Source organism: Aedes albopictus, chromosome 2 (assembly GCF_035046485.1).
Source record: "Aedes albopictus strain Foshan chromosome 2, AalbF5, whole genome shotgun sequence".
Lineage (NCBI taxonomy): Eukaryota > Metazoa > Arthropoda > Insecta > Diptera > Culicidae > Aedes > Aedes albopictus.
The window spans coordinates 195002817-195021207 of NC_085137.1; the positions used below are offsets into that span (position 1 = coordinate 195002817).

The 18391-nt window shown below is 39.2% G+C and overlaps 1 protein-coding gene across 1 annotated transcript in view; it reads right to left on the reverse strand.

Annotated features, from left to right (window-relative positions):
• Positions 1 to 18391, reverse strand: part of LOC109409635 (platelet-derived growth factor receptor beta) — a gene marked incomplete in the record, with an annotated part of 434203 nt that overhangs the window by 44868 nt on the left and 370944 nt on the right. The window contains 2 exon segments of the mRNA XM_062850911.1: positions 6452 to 6599; positions 7288 to 7355. Of these exon segments, the coding sequence (XP_062706895.1) occupies positions 6452 to 6599; positions 7288 to 7355 (216 nt within the window).

The window sequence follows — 18391 nt, forward strand, 5'->3', positions numbered from 1 at the left end:
CTTTCGACCCATTCCAAATCAATAAAAAGTTAAAGTTCTACATTTTCAAATTCCACAAGTTTTTGATGGGCTAATTGGTTACGAGTCCCTAAGAGACTTGAACGCCAAAATTGATATCAGCAAAAATTCATTGAAAATTGGCAAGAAAACATTTCATATGCTAAAAAAATTTCCGGAGAACCATAAAATCAATCTAACAGAGCAAGGATTTCAAATGGTGAAAATCAGAACACAGCTAAACGGCGATTTTTGCATAAGTGAAGAAAAACCATATGATCGTTTTACAATGTTACCAGGCCTATATAGAAGTTCAAACAACACAGCTTTCATAGCAGTGCATAACCACGCGAATGCACCGATAGAAATTAATTCCAACGAGATTGAAATTGGAAACGATTCATACAACAGAGTTGATGCGCTTAGTCAGCGAAAACAAAATATGGAAGATGACCCGTTCGACTTGGCCGAATTACCGAACCACGTCGACCTCACAAATTATGCATTTCGAGATGAACACATGAACGAGGAAGAAAAAAGTGCCCTCAAGAAAGTGATCAAAGAACACAAGGAAGTTTTATATGTGGAAACGGACAAACTTACGTTCACACATAAAATCAAACATAACATTCGAACTGTTGACAACATTCCGATTCATTGCAAGTCATACAAATACCCTTATGTGTATGAAAGAGAAGTACAAGAACAAATTCGGAAAATGCTAGCAGATGGAATTGTAAAGGAGTCGATTTCGCCCTACACTTCACCTGTGTGGGTAGTTCCGAAGAAATCGGACGCATCAGGAAAGAAAAAATTTCGTTTAGTTATCGATTACCGAAAGCTAAATGAGAAAACAATTAACGACAAATATCCTATCCCGGAAATCACGGATATTTTAGACAAATTGGGAAAAGCCAAATATTTTTCAACCATTGATTTAGTCTCTGGGTTCCACCAGATTCAATTGGAGGAAAACGATATGGAAAAAACGGCGTTTTCAGTAAACGGTGGCAAATATGAATTCACGCGTATGCCATTCGGTTTAAAAAATGCACCGGCTACTTTTCAAAGAGTCATGGATTGCATTCTAAGAGATTTGATTGGGGTGTGTTGCTTCGTCTACATGGACGATATTATAATTTATTCCAGCTCACTTCAGGAACACGCGTACAACTTAGCTCAGGTTCTCAAAAGACTTCGAGATGCTAGGTTGAAAATACAACTTGACAAATGTGAGTTTTTTAGAAAGGAAACTCAGTTCTTAGGACATACGGTTTCGGAAGAAGGGGTTCGACCAAACAATGACAAAATTAAAATCATTCAACAATGGCCAACACCTCGTTCGGAAAAAGAAATTCGTCAATTTTTAGGACTTTTGGGTTACTATAGGCGCTTTATAAAAGATTTCGCCAAAATAGTGAAACCATTGACAAAACTTTTAAGACAAGATTGTGATTTCGAAATTACACCTGAAACCGAAGCATGCTTTCAAAAATGCAAGCAACTTTTGACTCTCGATCCAGTGTTGATATACCCTGATTTCACCAAAGAGTTCATCTTGACAACCGACGCAAGCGATTTTGCTATCGGCGCAGTATTATCCCAAGGCCCTGTAGGCAAAGATAGGCCAATTGCTTACGCTTCGCGGACATTGAGTAAAACAGAGGAAAGGTACTCAGCGACAGAGAAAGAATTTCTTGCGATTGTTTGGGCGGTGAATCATTTCAGACCGTACCTCTACGGAAGAAAATTCAAGATGTTTACAGATCATCAACCATTGACTTTTTCCTTTACCAACGCTAATCACCGTATCATCAGGGGTAAACTGAAACTTGAAGAATTTGATTACGAATTAATTTATAAACCCGGAAAGCAAAACGTAGTTGCCGACGCTTTATCTCGAGTAAGAGAACTAGATGCTAACGCAAATTCTCAATCATCACTTGACGTTGAACCCTCCGAACATGAAGATGATGCATCAGACGACGAAAGCGATGGTATGACAGTACACTCAGCAGATACAAGCGACGACTATTTTATCCCTTGTACCGAAAAGCCGATAAATACTTTTAGAACTCAGATTATTTTCAAGATCGGGAACATTGATCTAACAGCATACGAACAAATATTTCCAAAATATCACCGGCATACAATAACTAAAAATCTTTACACCGAGGAAGAAATCGTCGAATATCTCAAACGTACTCTAAACCCAAGAGGCGTAAATTGCCTTAGAGTCCCCATATCGCTTATCCAACTGGTACAAGAAGTATACAAGAAACACTTCTCTTCTAATCGATCCTATAAAGTTTTCATTTCAGAAATCCTTCTAGATGATGTACGCGTAGACGAGGAACAGGACGAAATTGTTAGAAACACGCATAACTACGGACACAGAGGGATCAAAGAAAACAAAAATCAAATAATACAAAAACATTATTTTCCCCAACTCGAACGAAAAATCAAAATTTTCATTGACTCCTGCGATATTTGCAAAAAAGCCAAATATAACAGGAAGCCACCAAATTTGATAAGAAAAAGCACTTTTGGAAACAAACCGTTCGATCGAGTTCATATTGATATTTTCTTCTTAAAAGGTTCAAAGTGGCTTACCATAGTTGACTCGTTCTCGAAGTTTGCAAACGCAATCTTTTTGGAAAGTAGAACGATAGTCGACATCAAAAAAGCGATAACCGAACACATTAGACAATTCGGAAGACCGCAAACTATTGTGAGTGACCAAGAACCTGCTTTCAGATCGATAGACTTCATCGGTTTTCTCAACGACTTAGGAATCGAAATACATTTCGCGAGTAGTTCAAATTCAAACGGTATCGTGGAACGATTCCATTCCACACTTATCGAAATTTTTCGGACAAATAATGCAAAATTTAATGATTTACCAATCTCGGATCAAGTTAACGTCGCGGTAGACATTTACAACAACAGTTTTCACTCCGCTATTAAAAACCAACCGCGAAATGTAGTATTCAATAATTCGGGATGTACAAACGTAGAGGAAATCGCGGAAAAATCGAAAAATCTTCAATCCGCAGTAAAAGTCGAACTAAACAAAAGAAAAAGTAAATACGAGAAACAAAACGAAGATAACGAAAAACCCATAGAATTCAAAACCGGCGACACTAAGTACATAAAAATTTCACAACGTTTAACTAAAGATAAAAACCCATATAAATTAACATCAGTTAAACAAAACAACGAACTGACATTCAAAGATGTCAATGATATAAAAATCCACAAAAACCGCGTAAAAAAATAAAACAAAACGCTAAACATTAATAATAATAATAATAATAATGCCATATAAATCAAATCATCTTTCTTACAGATTAATCATCATCAAAACAGTAATCGCCACCAACTACAAAGAAATACCAAACAGCAATGGATTGGTAGCATTTAAATTACAAACAGTAAAAGTCCAAATCGGATACGAACGGACACTGCATACGATTAATCTCACATCCTTGGAAACCCATCTACAAAACATAGAGAATATTATCACATCATTTAGGACGATAGAACACCTAGAACAAACACTTTGGGATAAAATCAAAATTGCTAAAGATAAACTTTATAGCCTTATACCACACAGAACAAAAAGAGGTCTAGTAGACGCATTAGGCACAGCAATAAAATTCATCGCGGGTAACCCAGATAATAATGACCTTGAGATCTTGCACCGTAGCTTAGGAATACTAAAAACGCAGGGAAATAAGCTTGTAACCAACCAACTGAAACAAATCCGTATCAACGAACTTTTCGCCAACAAACTTAATAACATTTCGAATTCATTAAATATGATCAGCTCAAGGATTTCTAAACAGTATAACACGGTAGAAGATTTGAAAGCGGATTTAGAATTCATCAACCTCATTTGGAACGTTGATAAAATAATTCACATACTAGAAGATATCGAAGAACAGATCGAATTTGCAAGATTGGGCCTTATAAACAAAAACATTCTCTCTTTAGAAGAAAAGCAGTTTTTATTTGATAAACTTAGGAGGCAAAACTTGAATCTTTATTATTTGGATGAGCTATTTCAGTATACCTCAGCGAGCGTTGGCATCAGCAAAACCCAAGCAACACTACTAGTGAAAACCCCAATCCTGGACCCAAGAGCGTTCGATCTCCTAGAACTCCACACCCTGAGAGTTAACAATACGCGTATCGACACGTATATCAATTTGGTCGCAAAACACGGGAATACAGTCTACTATCAACAATCTAGATGCAACATCTGCGACAACAGCAACTTGATCGAGGACGATTGCATTTACAACATACTGACACAACAAACACCCACATGCAAAATGATGAAGACAAAGCAAACAACAACAGTCAAGGAAATCACTCAAGGAGTCATTTTAATCGACCCTACCGAAACCGTAGAAATAAAGGACTCCTGCGGAAACTCCAGAATGGTAAGAGAGGCTATAATAATTGAAACCACGAATTGTAGCATCAAAATTCGTAACTTAACATTCAACGGAAAATCTGACGTAACTCACCAGAAAGAGTACCTCATCCCAATATACAGCAAACCTCTCCAAAACGGAAACTTATCAGAGATTGACACCGAAGATGATAGATTACAGTTTCAAAATCTCGAGGATCTTAACGAAGTTCAACTTTCTCTGGACAACTTCAAGCGACGGCTAACCATCGGAGGAGGATCACTCCTCGCATTAACCATTCTTTGTTTCTTTACATTATTTTTCTTCTACAAGAAAGCAACATCGAGAATGGAAGATAAAGCTTTGGGAACTTTACCGGAGCTTCGCACAGTGATACAAACAAAGGACATCCACGAGGACATCTGGCCAACCGAAAGCAAACCCGAGAAGGCGAACCAGAAATTCATCCCAATTCCAAGGATCGGCATGCCGAAAACTTCAACCGAGGACGCTTGAATCTAAGGGGGGAGACGTTACACCCGGACGGCGCCCACTTCCACCAACATAGGCTACCGCACCGCCCCTTACACCCAGGCGGCGCTCCTCGTCCATCAACATAAACAACCCGCACCGATCGTACAACCCAGGCGGTGCCACACATTCATCATCATAGGCATGCACCGCTTAGCAACAACCAACAGGTTGGATTTTGGCTGATCGACCGGCAGTGACACCGATCGATACGCAATCGTCAACGCAGCAGAATCGAAACGGAGACAACGTGACCGACGACGCACCAACGGACCGGATGGCAAACGCTGACGCTAGGTATACGAAGTGATAAAAAGGCTAGGGCACAGTGAAATGACTTTAGTTTTAAGTGTGAATTGTAGAATCTAGGTTTAGTGTTTTTGAATAAATGTTTTTTTTATAAGTCTCGGCGAAGTCTCGCAAAGCTTGTATATACATACATTTATATGGGAAAACATAAAAAATGTAAAAACTCCAACTCCTGTAAACTTTTGGTCCCATATTAACTGTGCTAAATTTCAGGTCGATCGAAGTAACTATATTTTAGCGCCCGCCATCGTATGAAAAAGATTTACTATGGGGAATATTTACTTCTTCAAAGAAAAATCGCTTGAGGTCACCCATTGATCCCTAAAAATAAGTCTTTGGATGATTTTCGTTGATAACTTTATGAGGAATCAGACCTCCTAAGACCGCAAAGCGATGCGACATTCGTGGGAAAAGTTATTAAGCCTTTCCCGATCGATAAAATGACGAGTTTTTTTTTATTTATTGTTATTCCTTACATGTGAAACAGCTTTGGTATGCCATTCGGTTTTCAATCAATAACTTTTTCCAAATGCCTTAGATCGTTTTGCGGTCTTCACAGGGTTTGTTTCTCGTAAAATTTCCAACAGGAATCATTCATCGATGTATTTTTAGGGGTTAAGGGGCAACCTGTGGCGATTTTTCTTTGAAAAAGTGATTTTCCTCATGGATAATATGGATAGTAAAAACTTAAAACGACTGACGCTAAAATATAGTTTCTCCGATCGAGCTGAAATTTTGCACAGTTGATGTGGGGCCAAAATGAAACTCAAAAAATGAACAGGAGTAAAATGTATTTTTGTGTCCCACGCTAATGTACTTATGTGTGTATGTATTAAAATTTGTCAGGCGAAATTTTTGATAATTTTTTTAAAGAATGTTTCGAGAAATATAGTCAAAGCTCATGATGATTCAAAAATATTCTTGGAGAAATATCCCTAAACAAATTAAAGCACTCTAAACAACAATTATCTTTCCATCTTCAATTTTATTTCCATCTTCATCTCATAGCTTAATGTATAGGTATTTAATACTGAGAATTTGAAAATTATCTTCAATTGAGTAACTCTATAACAAGTAGAGAGTGAAAGTAAAAAAAAACAAAACTTTTTCTTCGTGGGTGCTTCCACCCTCGTTTCTAAGCACGAGCGCTCGGTTAGTACTCTTGGTTTAGCTAATGAAAAGCAGCAACTCACCGGTGTGTGATTTTCTTCTCCTCCAGGTGCTTCATGCCGCACGCAATTTGACGGGCAAAATCGTGCAGTTCTTTGTGATCCAACAGGTACTCCAGGGATGCGTGCTCCTTGCTGGGCTCATTGCTGCCACTGAGCGTGGTGTACATGGCTGCGGGGAGAAAAAAATAAAGTTCAAATGTTTTAATTAGGGGTACTTCCTCAATGGGACTTTTAGTTTGTGCACTGACTCGACGATCTCGTTTCAAGCGTACACTTCGATTTGTGTTACCCACCCACCACGTGGAGTCTATTGAGGACAAGTGCGCCATTTATGCGATGTATGTGCGGAGGGATAAGGGGCATAATGTACGTTCGGGCCGAAATGGGTACCTCATTTGTCTATCGAACTCTGTTTCATTTTAAGCCGATCATTTTTCCAAAATTAGAAGCCCACTAAAAACACTACACATTGTACTGTGCCAATGCAAGCCATTTTATTTTGAATACCACGCGGAAAACAAATTAATAACAATTTAACGTATTGCTATGTACCATTAGAGTATCGTTATAGAATCTGAATATTTATAAATTATTGTTCATTTTTTTTAATTTTATTCGGTTATTGTTGGCATTATGGAGTATGACTATTGTATTTTTTTTTCTAAATTTTGGTTTCATGCTTTATAAATTATCATCGTCAAAGAACTGTTATTTTTTCAAACTGACCAAGGATATTTCTTAAAATTTATAAAGATATTAGTCTAAAGTGTGCATCTTACCCCTATACCTCCTAATGCAGCTTAATGGTGACCATTTGTTACAAGACATATAATAAATATGCATGTGTGGTTACTTACTTTCTGTCAGTGATGGCCGCAAAACGGTATCTGGTTGCGTGATGTACGATGTGTCAGAGGTGGAACTCCTGGAAAGAAATGTATGTTTAGTTGTTTAACTTTAATGTCCTTGTAAGGCTTAAGCCTCTAATACCCAAATTTTTAATTTTGATCTGAATATCATTTTTCATCATCTAAAATCGATTTAAACATGTTTTGGAAGATGATTCTTTTTAATTCTCGATTTTATGAATTTCAGTTTTTGATTTTTCTAATTTTTATTTTTGAACATCCCCACACTTTTATATTTTTCCTGGAAGCCTATTTGGGATACGGATTTTTTGAGACGAAAACATTTTGTGATTTCATGATTGTTGAAATATATTTATTTTAAATTTTTTTCATGAAAAATTTTATTTTCCGTGTAATTTTAAGGAAAATCATTTTAGAGTGTATTCGATTCCCTTAAACTATTCTACTATGATAGAATGGTTTGGGAAAAAATTAAAATATGTTATTTATAGCGATTCAATACAAAATAATCAATGACTTCTGAAAGGTGACTAAAACATTAATTTTTCAATATTTTTTTGAAAATGTAAATACGCTTTGAAAGACTTCAAAAACCATTTTGAGATATACAGAACAGTCCTAAGTATCAGCCAAAAATATAAAAATTTTGATTATCTACGAAACAAAAATTATAAAAATGCTCAAACTATGCCCCGTCTAAAGGTGGGGTTGGGTATTAGAGGGTTAAACACATTTTTTTTAATCTCAATCAGTAACATACGTCAATGTCTTCTTTGATGTTTCAAAACGTATATTTATGGTGAAATGAGTGGATAGACATTAGCGCCGAATGCATCAAATCTATGATGCCCTAATATTTAAAAACTTTGTTGGTTTTTTCGCTGAAAGCAGCCGCAAATTTTTCTACACTTAAATTGTGTGATAGAGAGTTCTATATAGCCATATCTTCATAAAAAAACCAATTCCAAGCCACAGCCGCAACCCCTGGGTATCCGCAATGGCTACATATGGCCACTGTAAGTTGAAATCATAGGATTATTTTTATCAAATAAGGGAGCATCCATAAATTACGTCACGCTCTTAGGGGGGGGGGGGGGTGGGGTGTTTAGCAAAGTGTGACGACCCATAGAAAAATTTTCTAGTCCTCATACAAAAAGTGTGACAGGGGGGAGGGGGGTTGAAAATCAGCAAATTTGGCGTGACGTAATTTATGGACGTTCCCTAGTAAAAAATGCTGTTAGTATGCCCGTCCCGACAGGCACTGCTTAACCCTCTACAGGAAACCTTGAATGATGATCCATTTCGGAAACCTGGGGTCCAAATTTGTTCTTCTATATTCAATGATCCTGACTTGTTAGAAGATCGGTGTCTTCAACAAAGTTGTGGGCAAATCAAGGATTTTCAGATACAGGACCGTGTAATTTGGGACTTCACACATACAGTGTATCAAACAATTGTCCGTACAGCAATTTTTTCGCCAAATAATTTTTCATTCAAATGTTCATAACTTTTTTATACGTCAATTAAAAACGCTGAAATTTTGACCAATCATATATCATATATTGAAGCTCCATTGGTAAAACTTTGAGGGAGATTGAATAAGTTTTCTGAAAGTTATAGAACTTTTAAGTAAAGCTTGATGTTTTTAAACCAATTTTTCAATACTCTATATCTCAAAGAATATGGGATGATATATTTTCAAACTTTTTTTGTGGGAACACTAACACATAAACATTTAATACGCAATCTTGTTAGTGTTAATATGTTCACTATCAAAAATATGAAAAATCGGCTCATGTAGTTGACGATGTTTATAAATTTACCATATTTTACACATATAATCTGCCAAACGTTTTCCACTAATAAAATTGCATTGATTGGGCAAAAAATGCATAGGACATACTCTGCATATGTGGTTTAGTATATTACATTAAGAAAGTTTAAAGAAGTTGTAAACACTTGGCACTTTTATTAATCAAAATATGACAAATTTCCAATTAATACTCTGAACATATACAGATTATTCATATTTTTTGTACCGAATATAAAGCTTCAAACAAAGCTGCATATGAAAGCCTTACATATAAGCTGTAACACAACAAAAAATGGAAAAGTTTCACAAAGTACGTATTGAGATATAATGTTTTAAAAAAATTGTTCAAAAATCTTACAAGTTTTACTAAAAGTTTTATAATTTTCAGAAAACTTGTTTAATCTCGGTCAAAATTTTACCAATGGAGCTTTAATGTATTGTTTATGATTGGTCAAAATTTCAGAATTTATGATTGACGTATGAAAAAGTTATGAACATTTTAATGAAAAATTATTTTGACGAAAAAAGTGCTGTACGGTGTTTGATATACTGTAGGTGGTGCTATTGAGCATGTAAGTACAGTCAACTTTCGTTCGTTGCACTAAGCTCTTAGCCCAGTTAGTGAAAGTTCACTATCTGGTATCAGAAGGCCGGCTCCAGAGGCACGTTATCCTCCATTTGGGACATTTGTGCCATCGCCAAAATAACAGCCTATTTCATCATCTACCTGAGGGAAAGGGAAGGAAAAAGGATTTGGATGGGGATAGGGAAAGGTAGGGAAATAGGAAAAATACCCTGGAAGAGGGTACTAACGCACAAGCGTACCACAATGGGTTCGAACAGCGCCCTGAAAAGGGCACTGTAATAACGCATAAAGCGAAAGAGAACCTATAACTCTTTACCACAGCGGGTTAAGAACAACAGAATATTCTGAATATTCAGGTCTCTGAAGTCAGTTTCACTTAATAAGTGTTTACCGATAACTCGGAAACGCAGTTGCGCAAAAACTGGACAGTTACATATCAAATGATACGAAGTTCCATAATCGGATTCACAGCTATCACAGGCAAATGAATCAGCTTGCTGAATATTCGCCATGTGATAGCTGAGTCGGCAGTGGCCAGTCAATGCTTTGACCAGAAAGCTGCAATTCTGCTTTGACAGATTTGTAAGATGCTTCGCCACCCTTGGAGATGGCTCAGTACAATACAATTTGGTTTGACGACATGATTCCAAACTATTCCAGTATTGTCTGTGTTGAGTAGCAGCCCAGGTGTGAATCTGAAGCTTTACCCAACACTTCGATATCGTAATAGCTGGCTCAGGGCCAATGAAGTCATGTGATGCTCCAGTGCGAGCTAACTCATCAGCCAATTCGATGGAAGAATGGCCAGGTACCCATACAAGGTGAACAGCGTTTGCTGAATTCAGCTCTTCGATTTGAGTTCGACAAGCGATAACTACCTTCGACCTAGAGTTGGCCGAAGCAAGTGCTTTAATAGCAGCCTGGCTATCTGAACAGAAGTATATTACTTTGCCCTTTACGTGCTGCTGAAGTGCTGAATGCACTCCGCACATAAGAGCAAAGATTTCGGCCTGAAAAACGGTGCAGTGTCTACCAAGTGAGTAAGACTGATACAGCCTTAGCTCACGAGAATAAACACCAGCACCTGCTCGACCTTCGAGAAGGGAGCCATCAGTGTAACATACGATGTCGTCTGAAATACTTCTTTCCAGATAACCAGATGTCCACTCTTCCCGGGAAGGGAATTTCGTGGAAATGTCCTATACGGAAAATTACAAGCAATTGCAAGATCACTTGGAGCAAGGACAATTTTGTCCCAATTCACCAAAAGTGGAAACAACGAGGTGTGTGTTGATGTGCGGTTCACAGGAGTTTCCTCTAGTAGACCGAGTACCCGTAACCGGTAAGTGCAAGAAAGTGCTTCTTGTTTGAGATGAATGTGTAGTGGGGCAACGTCAAAGAGAATTTCGAGCGCTGCCGTGGGAGTTGAAGAGAACGCTCCAGACATCGCCATTAAGCACATCCTTTGGAGATGGCCTAATTTTGATTGGACCGTTCTCACTTCACCCTTTTGCCACCACACAAGACATCTATAAGCCAATATTGGCCGAACCACAGTTGTGTAAATCCACTTGATATACTTGGGTTTTAGACCCCAAGTTGTACCAAAAGTACGCCGGCATTGCCCGAAGGCCATACAACCCAAGTAACCAGTAAGCATTTAAAATAGCATTCCTTCAGCATTATAGTAGCCTTTACAACAAGGCGTTAAATGCTAATTAGCTGTATATGCGCCTATAGTGCTACCTCACAGCAGGTTTTGGCAAAATAACGGGCTGTCTTAGTGCTATCCCTTCAGGAACGTCGTGACGAAATGTCAAAGAAGCGTAACGCCTCGTCGAGCAAAAAAAAAAACAAAAATAGATTGACGTCTGCTTCTCGCTCTCTCAGCCTGCTTCCCCGCTTCATCGTTCTTCCATATTCCAGCCGGTGCTAGGTGGTACTTTTCGCTGATTTTTGTAGTGATGTAGGTTTGAACTTACGATCCAGAGATTGTTTAATCATATCTGCTTCGAATTCTGTTGCTCCTGATCCACGATGCTAAAGCTGTCCCGGTGTCGTGCGTTGATTTAATCGCCAATATAAAGAATGATTCGATAACAGCTTCAGATTCAACATCCAAAACTTGTTTTCATTGAGATATTTCATTGTGGTAGAGCATTACGATCCCTTCCTATCTGTGGAATAAGATTGTTTCTTCCCTTTTTCAAACAATCCTATGAACCACCAAAGCATCCACCTATTCGGCACATATTTTCCGACGAAATGATAAATACTAATTATTGGTGATTTTTTGATGGACAAGTTCCCAATCCAATTCAGCTGCAGTAATGTTTTCTTTAGTGCTTTTGGATGAGTAGGGGAAAATGAAAAAACAAATAAGATGCACAAATTTGTAAACAGAAACATAGGCTCTGTAAGAGAGAAACAAAATGTGTTGCCAAATGCGTAACATATATCCCAACCTTTTTGCTCCTAGCATTTAAAGAGCAGTTGAAAAGCATTCTGTATGCTCCAAAGTGAAACTAATTCAAGCAGTTGAAATGCTAATTAACAGCCGAAAGCTTTTGAGCAGCACAGCTTATGCTAACTCAAGGCAGCTATGCATTCGAACTGCTTATGTAGGGCAGCAAGCAGTTTAAATGCGTAATACGGGCTGATACACGGCTTATTCAAATGCTTAGTGGTTACCTGGGAAGCTGTCTTGATTATGAACTCAATGTGAGGTGTCCAGGAAAGCTTGGAATCAAGAATGACTCCAACGTACTTTACCTGTTCAGTCACATCGATTTCAGATTCAAAGAGACGTAAAGGTCGAACGCCATTACGGTTTCGCCTTTCCGTGAAAAGAACAATAGATGTTTTACTCGGATTAACCGAAAGGCCATATTGGCGACACCAACCCTCAACTACCTGAGGGGCGCTTTGCATCAGGTCGAAAAGGGTGCTGATGCACATACCAACTAACAATGTTAGGTAGTCGTCGGCAAAACCATAAGTAGGAAAACCGCTATTATTGAGTTGCCTCAATAGCGTATCTGCTACGAGATTCCACAAAAGCGGTGACAAGACTCCCCCTTGGGGGCATCCACAAACACTCAATTTCCTAATCCCTGCTAGACGCAATGTCGAGAAGAGATATCGGTTTTTGAGCATTTGGTGAATCCAATTGGAAATCATTGGAGATATACCATGACTCCGTGCGGCTTCCAATATGGCATCGAAAGGCACGTTGTCAAAGGCACCCTCGATATCTAAGAAAACACTCAGACAAGACTGCTTTTGAGCGAATGCTTTCACGATATCGTAAACAACCTTGTGTAAAAGAGTCACAGTGGACTTACCAGATTGGTAGGCATGTTGGTTCACATGAAGAGGCACGTTGGCCAGATGAACATCACGGATGTGATGATCCACAATGCGTTCTAAGCATTTCAGAAGAAAAGAGGTCAAACTGATAGGTCTGAAGCTCTTTGCTTCTTCATACGATGCACGACCCACTTTTGGAATAAACTTTACAGTAATATCCCGCCAGGATTTGGGAATATACCCTGTAGCAAAACTGCAAACAAGTAGTTTTTTTTCAAAACATGTTTGAAATAATCAAATCCCTTCTGAAGCAAAATAGGATAAATCCCATCTGCCCCAGGAGATTTGAAAGGAGCAAAGCTATTAAGAGCCCACTCAATCGATTCTATAGTTACAATACTCCGAGCCGAAGCTAAAGAATCATAACTACAAGAAAAGACATCAGGATCATCCGAAGATGTAATATCCACACATCCAGGGAAGTGTGTGCTGAATAAGCATTCCAGAACTTTGGCAAACGAAGTTCGTTCACCCGGAAATCCTTAGATTTCGCAAGGATTTTGTTTAAGGACATAGTTGCAGGTGTACAAAAATGGCCGTCAGTGTGGCTCCCAACTTTTTTCTTCCCTTCTCTTCCTCACCTCTCCTATATGTTCACACTATATGGGAGAGAGGCTGCACTCACTGAAAATTGAAGGTACTTACCTGCTCACAGAAAGATGATTTTGTAACTCAACATATTCTGAACAATTTTCTTCATTCCAAACTGTTTTCACAGTCAAAATTCATGATAAATCATAAGATTTGTGCAAATAAAGTTTCACCACAAAATTTTGTCTTCTTCTTTCGTTTTGTTGTTGTTTTCGAACACTTTCTTTGCCTGTTCAAAAATTATTTTTTTCGGATACTTCCACACACCGTTGCACTCTGGAAATCTAATGCATGATTTGTAACACTATAAACTATCACTTTAACAACATTCCAATAACAAAATCACTCTTTTTATTCACATTCGTGCTTTTAAAAACAGGTGATCACAAATTATCAGGAGCTGCCCTTGTGTACACAAAACTGGTTGACTGGAAGTGATGTCAACATGTTTGAATGGGCATCAAATTGCTTAGTTACTCAGATGTCTATTTGTACAGCTAATTGAATGAATACAATGTACCAAAGTGGGCTAAAATATTTGTATTTGTTATGGATAATTATTTTTCATTGAAAACATTATCTACAACAATTCAATATCATAATAGAACATGCAGCATTGTGCAACATAATTGGTCGGTAAACAAAAAATGCTTCCTGTTGGCAACCGTTTCCCTGCGAGTGGAGAGAGTAAAAATGAGAAAATTGAGAGGATAAATGTCAAAAAACGTAAATAAATCGGCGTACAGTGTGATGATTAGTTCAAATGCTGGCCAAAACTCAATTTTAATATTTAATTGAAATAATTTGTGGAAACAAGTTGAAACGGTGAATCGAAGAGGTTAATAATAAGTACTCAATGATTCTAGAATAACAATTAATTACCACCTATTTGCTGTAAGTCAGTTTCGCGGAAGTTTGATTTCAATTCGTTGACCATTATGAACTGCACTATGCGCCTCTCAAATTACTTGGGCTAAGTGGGTGGTGCGAAGGGTGGTGGCCCAAATTTTGTTATGATCTCTAGCAACCTTCACCTTAACCGACTGACTTCACTCAAGCTGGAAACATTTGTACAAAGGTTTTTCCAGCCGGATCGTTCAGCAGACCGGAGAGCTTTCCTGTAGGCCTTGCGAGCCGACCTGAAAGCCTCCGAACCAGCCGAACGTCGTCTGTTCCAACTCTTTCTACATTGTTTCCTGAGTTTCGCCAGATCAGAGTTCCACCAAGGGGTTCCTCTTGTGATCTTCACAGACCGTAGAGGGCATGCTTCTTCAAAAGCTTCCATGATGAAGGTCGTTGTAGTATCAACGGCATCATCTAAATCACTTGGAGTGTCAATGGATGGTGAATATCCATGAAATTTGGCTGCAACCAAATCAGTATAAAGATCCCAGTTTGTTGACCGAGGATTCCTGAAACGCAATGTTTGCGAAGTAACATTTAAATGTTCAAAAAAGATATAGCGATGGTCAGATAAAGATTCTTCATCTGACACATGCCAATTGGTCAGCTCGTGACTAATTCTGCTAGAGCAAAGCGTTATATCTAACACTTCCTCTCTAGCAGATACCATGAAGGTTGGGCGGTTGCCTATGTTAAGTAATGCAAGATCTGTACTACTTAAGTACTCCATCAAACTGGAGCCTCTCAAGTTAATGCCTGAGCTGCCCCAGATGATATGGTGAGCATTAGCATCACTGCCAACAATTAGCGGAAGGCCTTTTGAAGTGCAGTATGCGATGACTTGTTTGAAAGCATCCGTAGGGGATGGTTCATCATGCGGTAAATACACAGAACAATAGACGTATTTCCTGTTAAGGTTTCTAACAGATACATCAATTGTGATAGCACATACATCTCTGGTGGTTAGTTCAACTATTGCGTTGTTGACAAGCACACAGGCTCGAGGCATGACACGCGAGTTTGCCATTTCATGTTTACTGAAAGTGGCAAACACCGGGTTCACAAGGTTCCCTAGATAGAAATTTCGTGCGGCTCCGTGGTCGTGCGGCTAGGGTCACCAAGCTCTTAGTCGCATCATGCTGAGGAGCGCGGGTTCGATTCCTGCCGCAGCTGTCAGGAAAAGTTTTCGGATGTGCCACTGGGCGTTGCATGCTAGTCCGTTGTCTAGTGTCGTGCTTCCTTAAAAGAGCGAAAAGCTCACTGGAAGCATTGAACGTGTCCGCGTCTTTTTAAAAATTTCCCTTACGAAAGTAAGGTTCTTATACCAAGGCCACTTGGGCTGTACCATTTTGCATAAGTCTGCAAAGATTGATCGTTGCTGTTCTTTTATGCTGAAGATTGATCTGAGCTATCTTAACCGTAGCCACTACCCAAACTAGGTAAGATTAAACTCTTCGCAACAACAGCACAACAAAGAACAGCAACGATAAAACCAAATCGGTATCGATTGGAAAACGCCAAAGGCGAGGATTCACAGAATACACTGTGTAAATCGCATAATGCGAAACCATATAGGTGAAAATTTAAACTAATTAACAACATCTTCATAATCCCGCCCTTATTTAGCCTCAAGTGAGACTAAAGAAGGGCAGCTGATTGTCTCGGAGAAACACAAGGTCCACTGCACCATTGCTCCGGTTAGCGCAGTAAGGGCTGTGGTACCGAGAAACATGACCTTGAAAACCCGCGCTGCGAAGACTGGCAATACCCTGAACCGCACCATTCAAACGCCTGCGAGAGACTGAATCGATTCAGCCCGAAGCATGCTACCTATACCTGTGAGAACCCAAAGTAGCCAGAACGAATACATATAAATAGAGTCATCTACCACATCCCCTTTTCCCTGGAGAAAGTCAAATAATATTTATTAAATGATTTAATAAGTCTTAGAATCTACGGTTATCAGAGAGCTTATACTTATCTTGAAGGAGTGAATGTTTTCGGAGGTCTCAAAACCCGCGTCGATCTGCGTACATCCGGTCCAGGTTGAGTTGATGAAACTTTCTTCGAATCAGCATTTTTATCCATGATTTGTTTTACTCGACTTCCTGAAAGATGTAAACTAAACGACTCCAGAAAGCCAACGTTCTTTCCAATCAAACTTTACCTGCATTTGATGTTTCACTTGACTCAGGGTGATCTTCTGAAAAGTCCAGCTTACCTCCTCCGTCTTCTGTAGCCGGGATCAGTTTGAAGTGCGAGATATTTCGATCAAACGTTTTTCCAGAAACATCAGATCGAACTGTCACATTAGGACCTCGCTTATCAATCACTGTAAATTTCTCTTTCAAGAAATTCGTGGAAAGCTTGTTTGCTGGAAGGAGGTTCCTCATTAACACGGTGTCACCAACGACGATTTCACTGGTCCTCGCTCTACGTTTGGCATCTTCCCGCTCTTTTCCGAACGTCTTGCGCTCCAAGTCCCGGTCTCTAAAGTCAGTGCTAGGTGGTATCGTTTCCAGGTCGTCAACGTGTGGCAGCTTAGTCCGAACTTTCCGGTTCTGCAATAGTTCGTTCGGTGAGACTCCTGTAACCGAGTGTGGAGTATTGTTGTAGAGCTGCAGATATTGATGAAGTTCTGCTTTCCAATCATCGTACAACGCGTGAGAAATTCTCATTCGTTTTAACAATGATCTATTTTGCCGCTCTACTTCACCGTTGGCTTGTGGTGAAGTATGATTCAAATGGACTCCATTATTTTTGCAGAATTCTTCAAACTCGGTCGAAACGAACTGTTTTGCATTATCTAATGTAATCGTCCTTGGAGGTCCCCAGGTTCGGAAAATTCGGTTGAGCCGTTTGATGGTTTCAAAGGCAGTGATCTTGGTCATAATTTCCAATTCCATGAAGCGGCTATAATAATCTATTACTACCAGCACGTATTCGCCGGTTGGCATGGGACCCAAGAAGTCGATTGCAATATCCACCCAAGGTTTATCCGGCAATTGGCGACGCGACATTGGTTCTGGAGGGTCGGGAATTTGAACAAGCCTGCAACCCTCGCAATTCTCACAAACTTTAACGGCATCCTGATCAATACCAGGCCACCAGCAACGATCACGTAACCTTCGCTTCATCATGGATTGACCAGGGTGGCCCTCGTGAGCCAACTGACACATTCTTTGCCGTAAAGACTTCGGAATGACTAGCTTCGTTCCTCGCATAATCAGATTGTTCACATACGAATATTCGAGGCGAAATGCAGAGTAATGTTTTAGAGTATCATCATTCCAGGAATCACTTAGAATACAATCTTTGAGTTTCTGCATTTCGAGGTCTTGACAAGTTTCGGACACAACTTCTGCAATGTCTAATGCCGCGCATTCCTGAACCGATCGAATCACACATTCTGTGTTTGCGTCAAATATTTCGTTGTCATCGCTTTCACTAAGTGATGCAATTGCTTGAACCGTAATACGCCGTATGAATACCTCTGATTCATCAACCCATTGGCGATCGTCAACATGGGAACTCAAACGCGAAAGAACGTCGGCAATATTCGTTGACCCTTTTCTGTATACAACCTATAATTATTTTAAATTTCATTTGAAACACCTAAAACAAATTCCTATTCTAAGACATGTACCTTGAACTTGAAAGCTTGTACGCGTAGAATCCAGCGCTCGATCCTAGCTGTTGGTCGCGATGTTGGTGAGAAGAGAGTCTCCAGAGGGCGATGGTCCGTTTCCAGTTCAAATGTTATGCCCATCAGATATATTCTGAATCTCTCTATTGCCCAAACTATCCCCAAAGCTTCTTTTTCAATGATG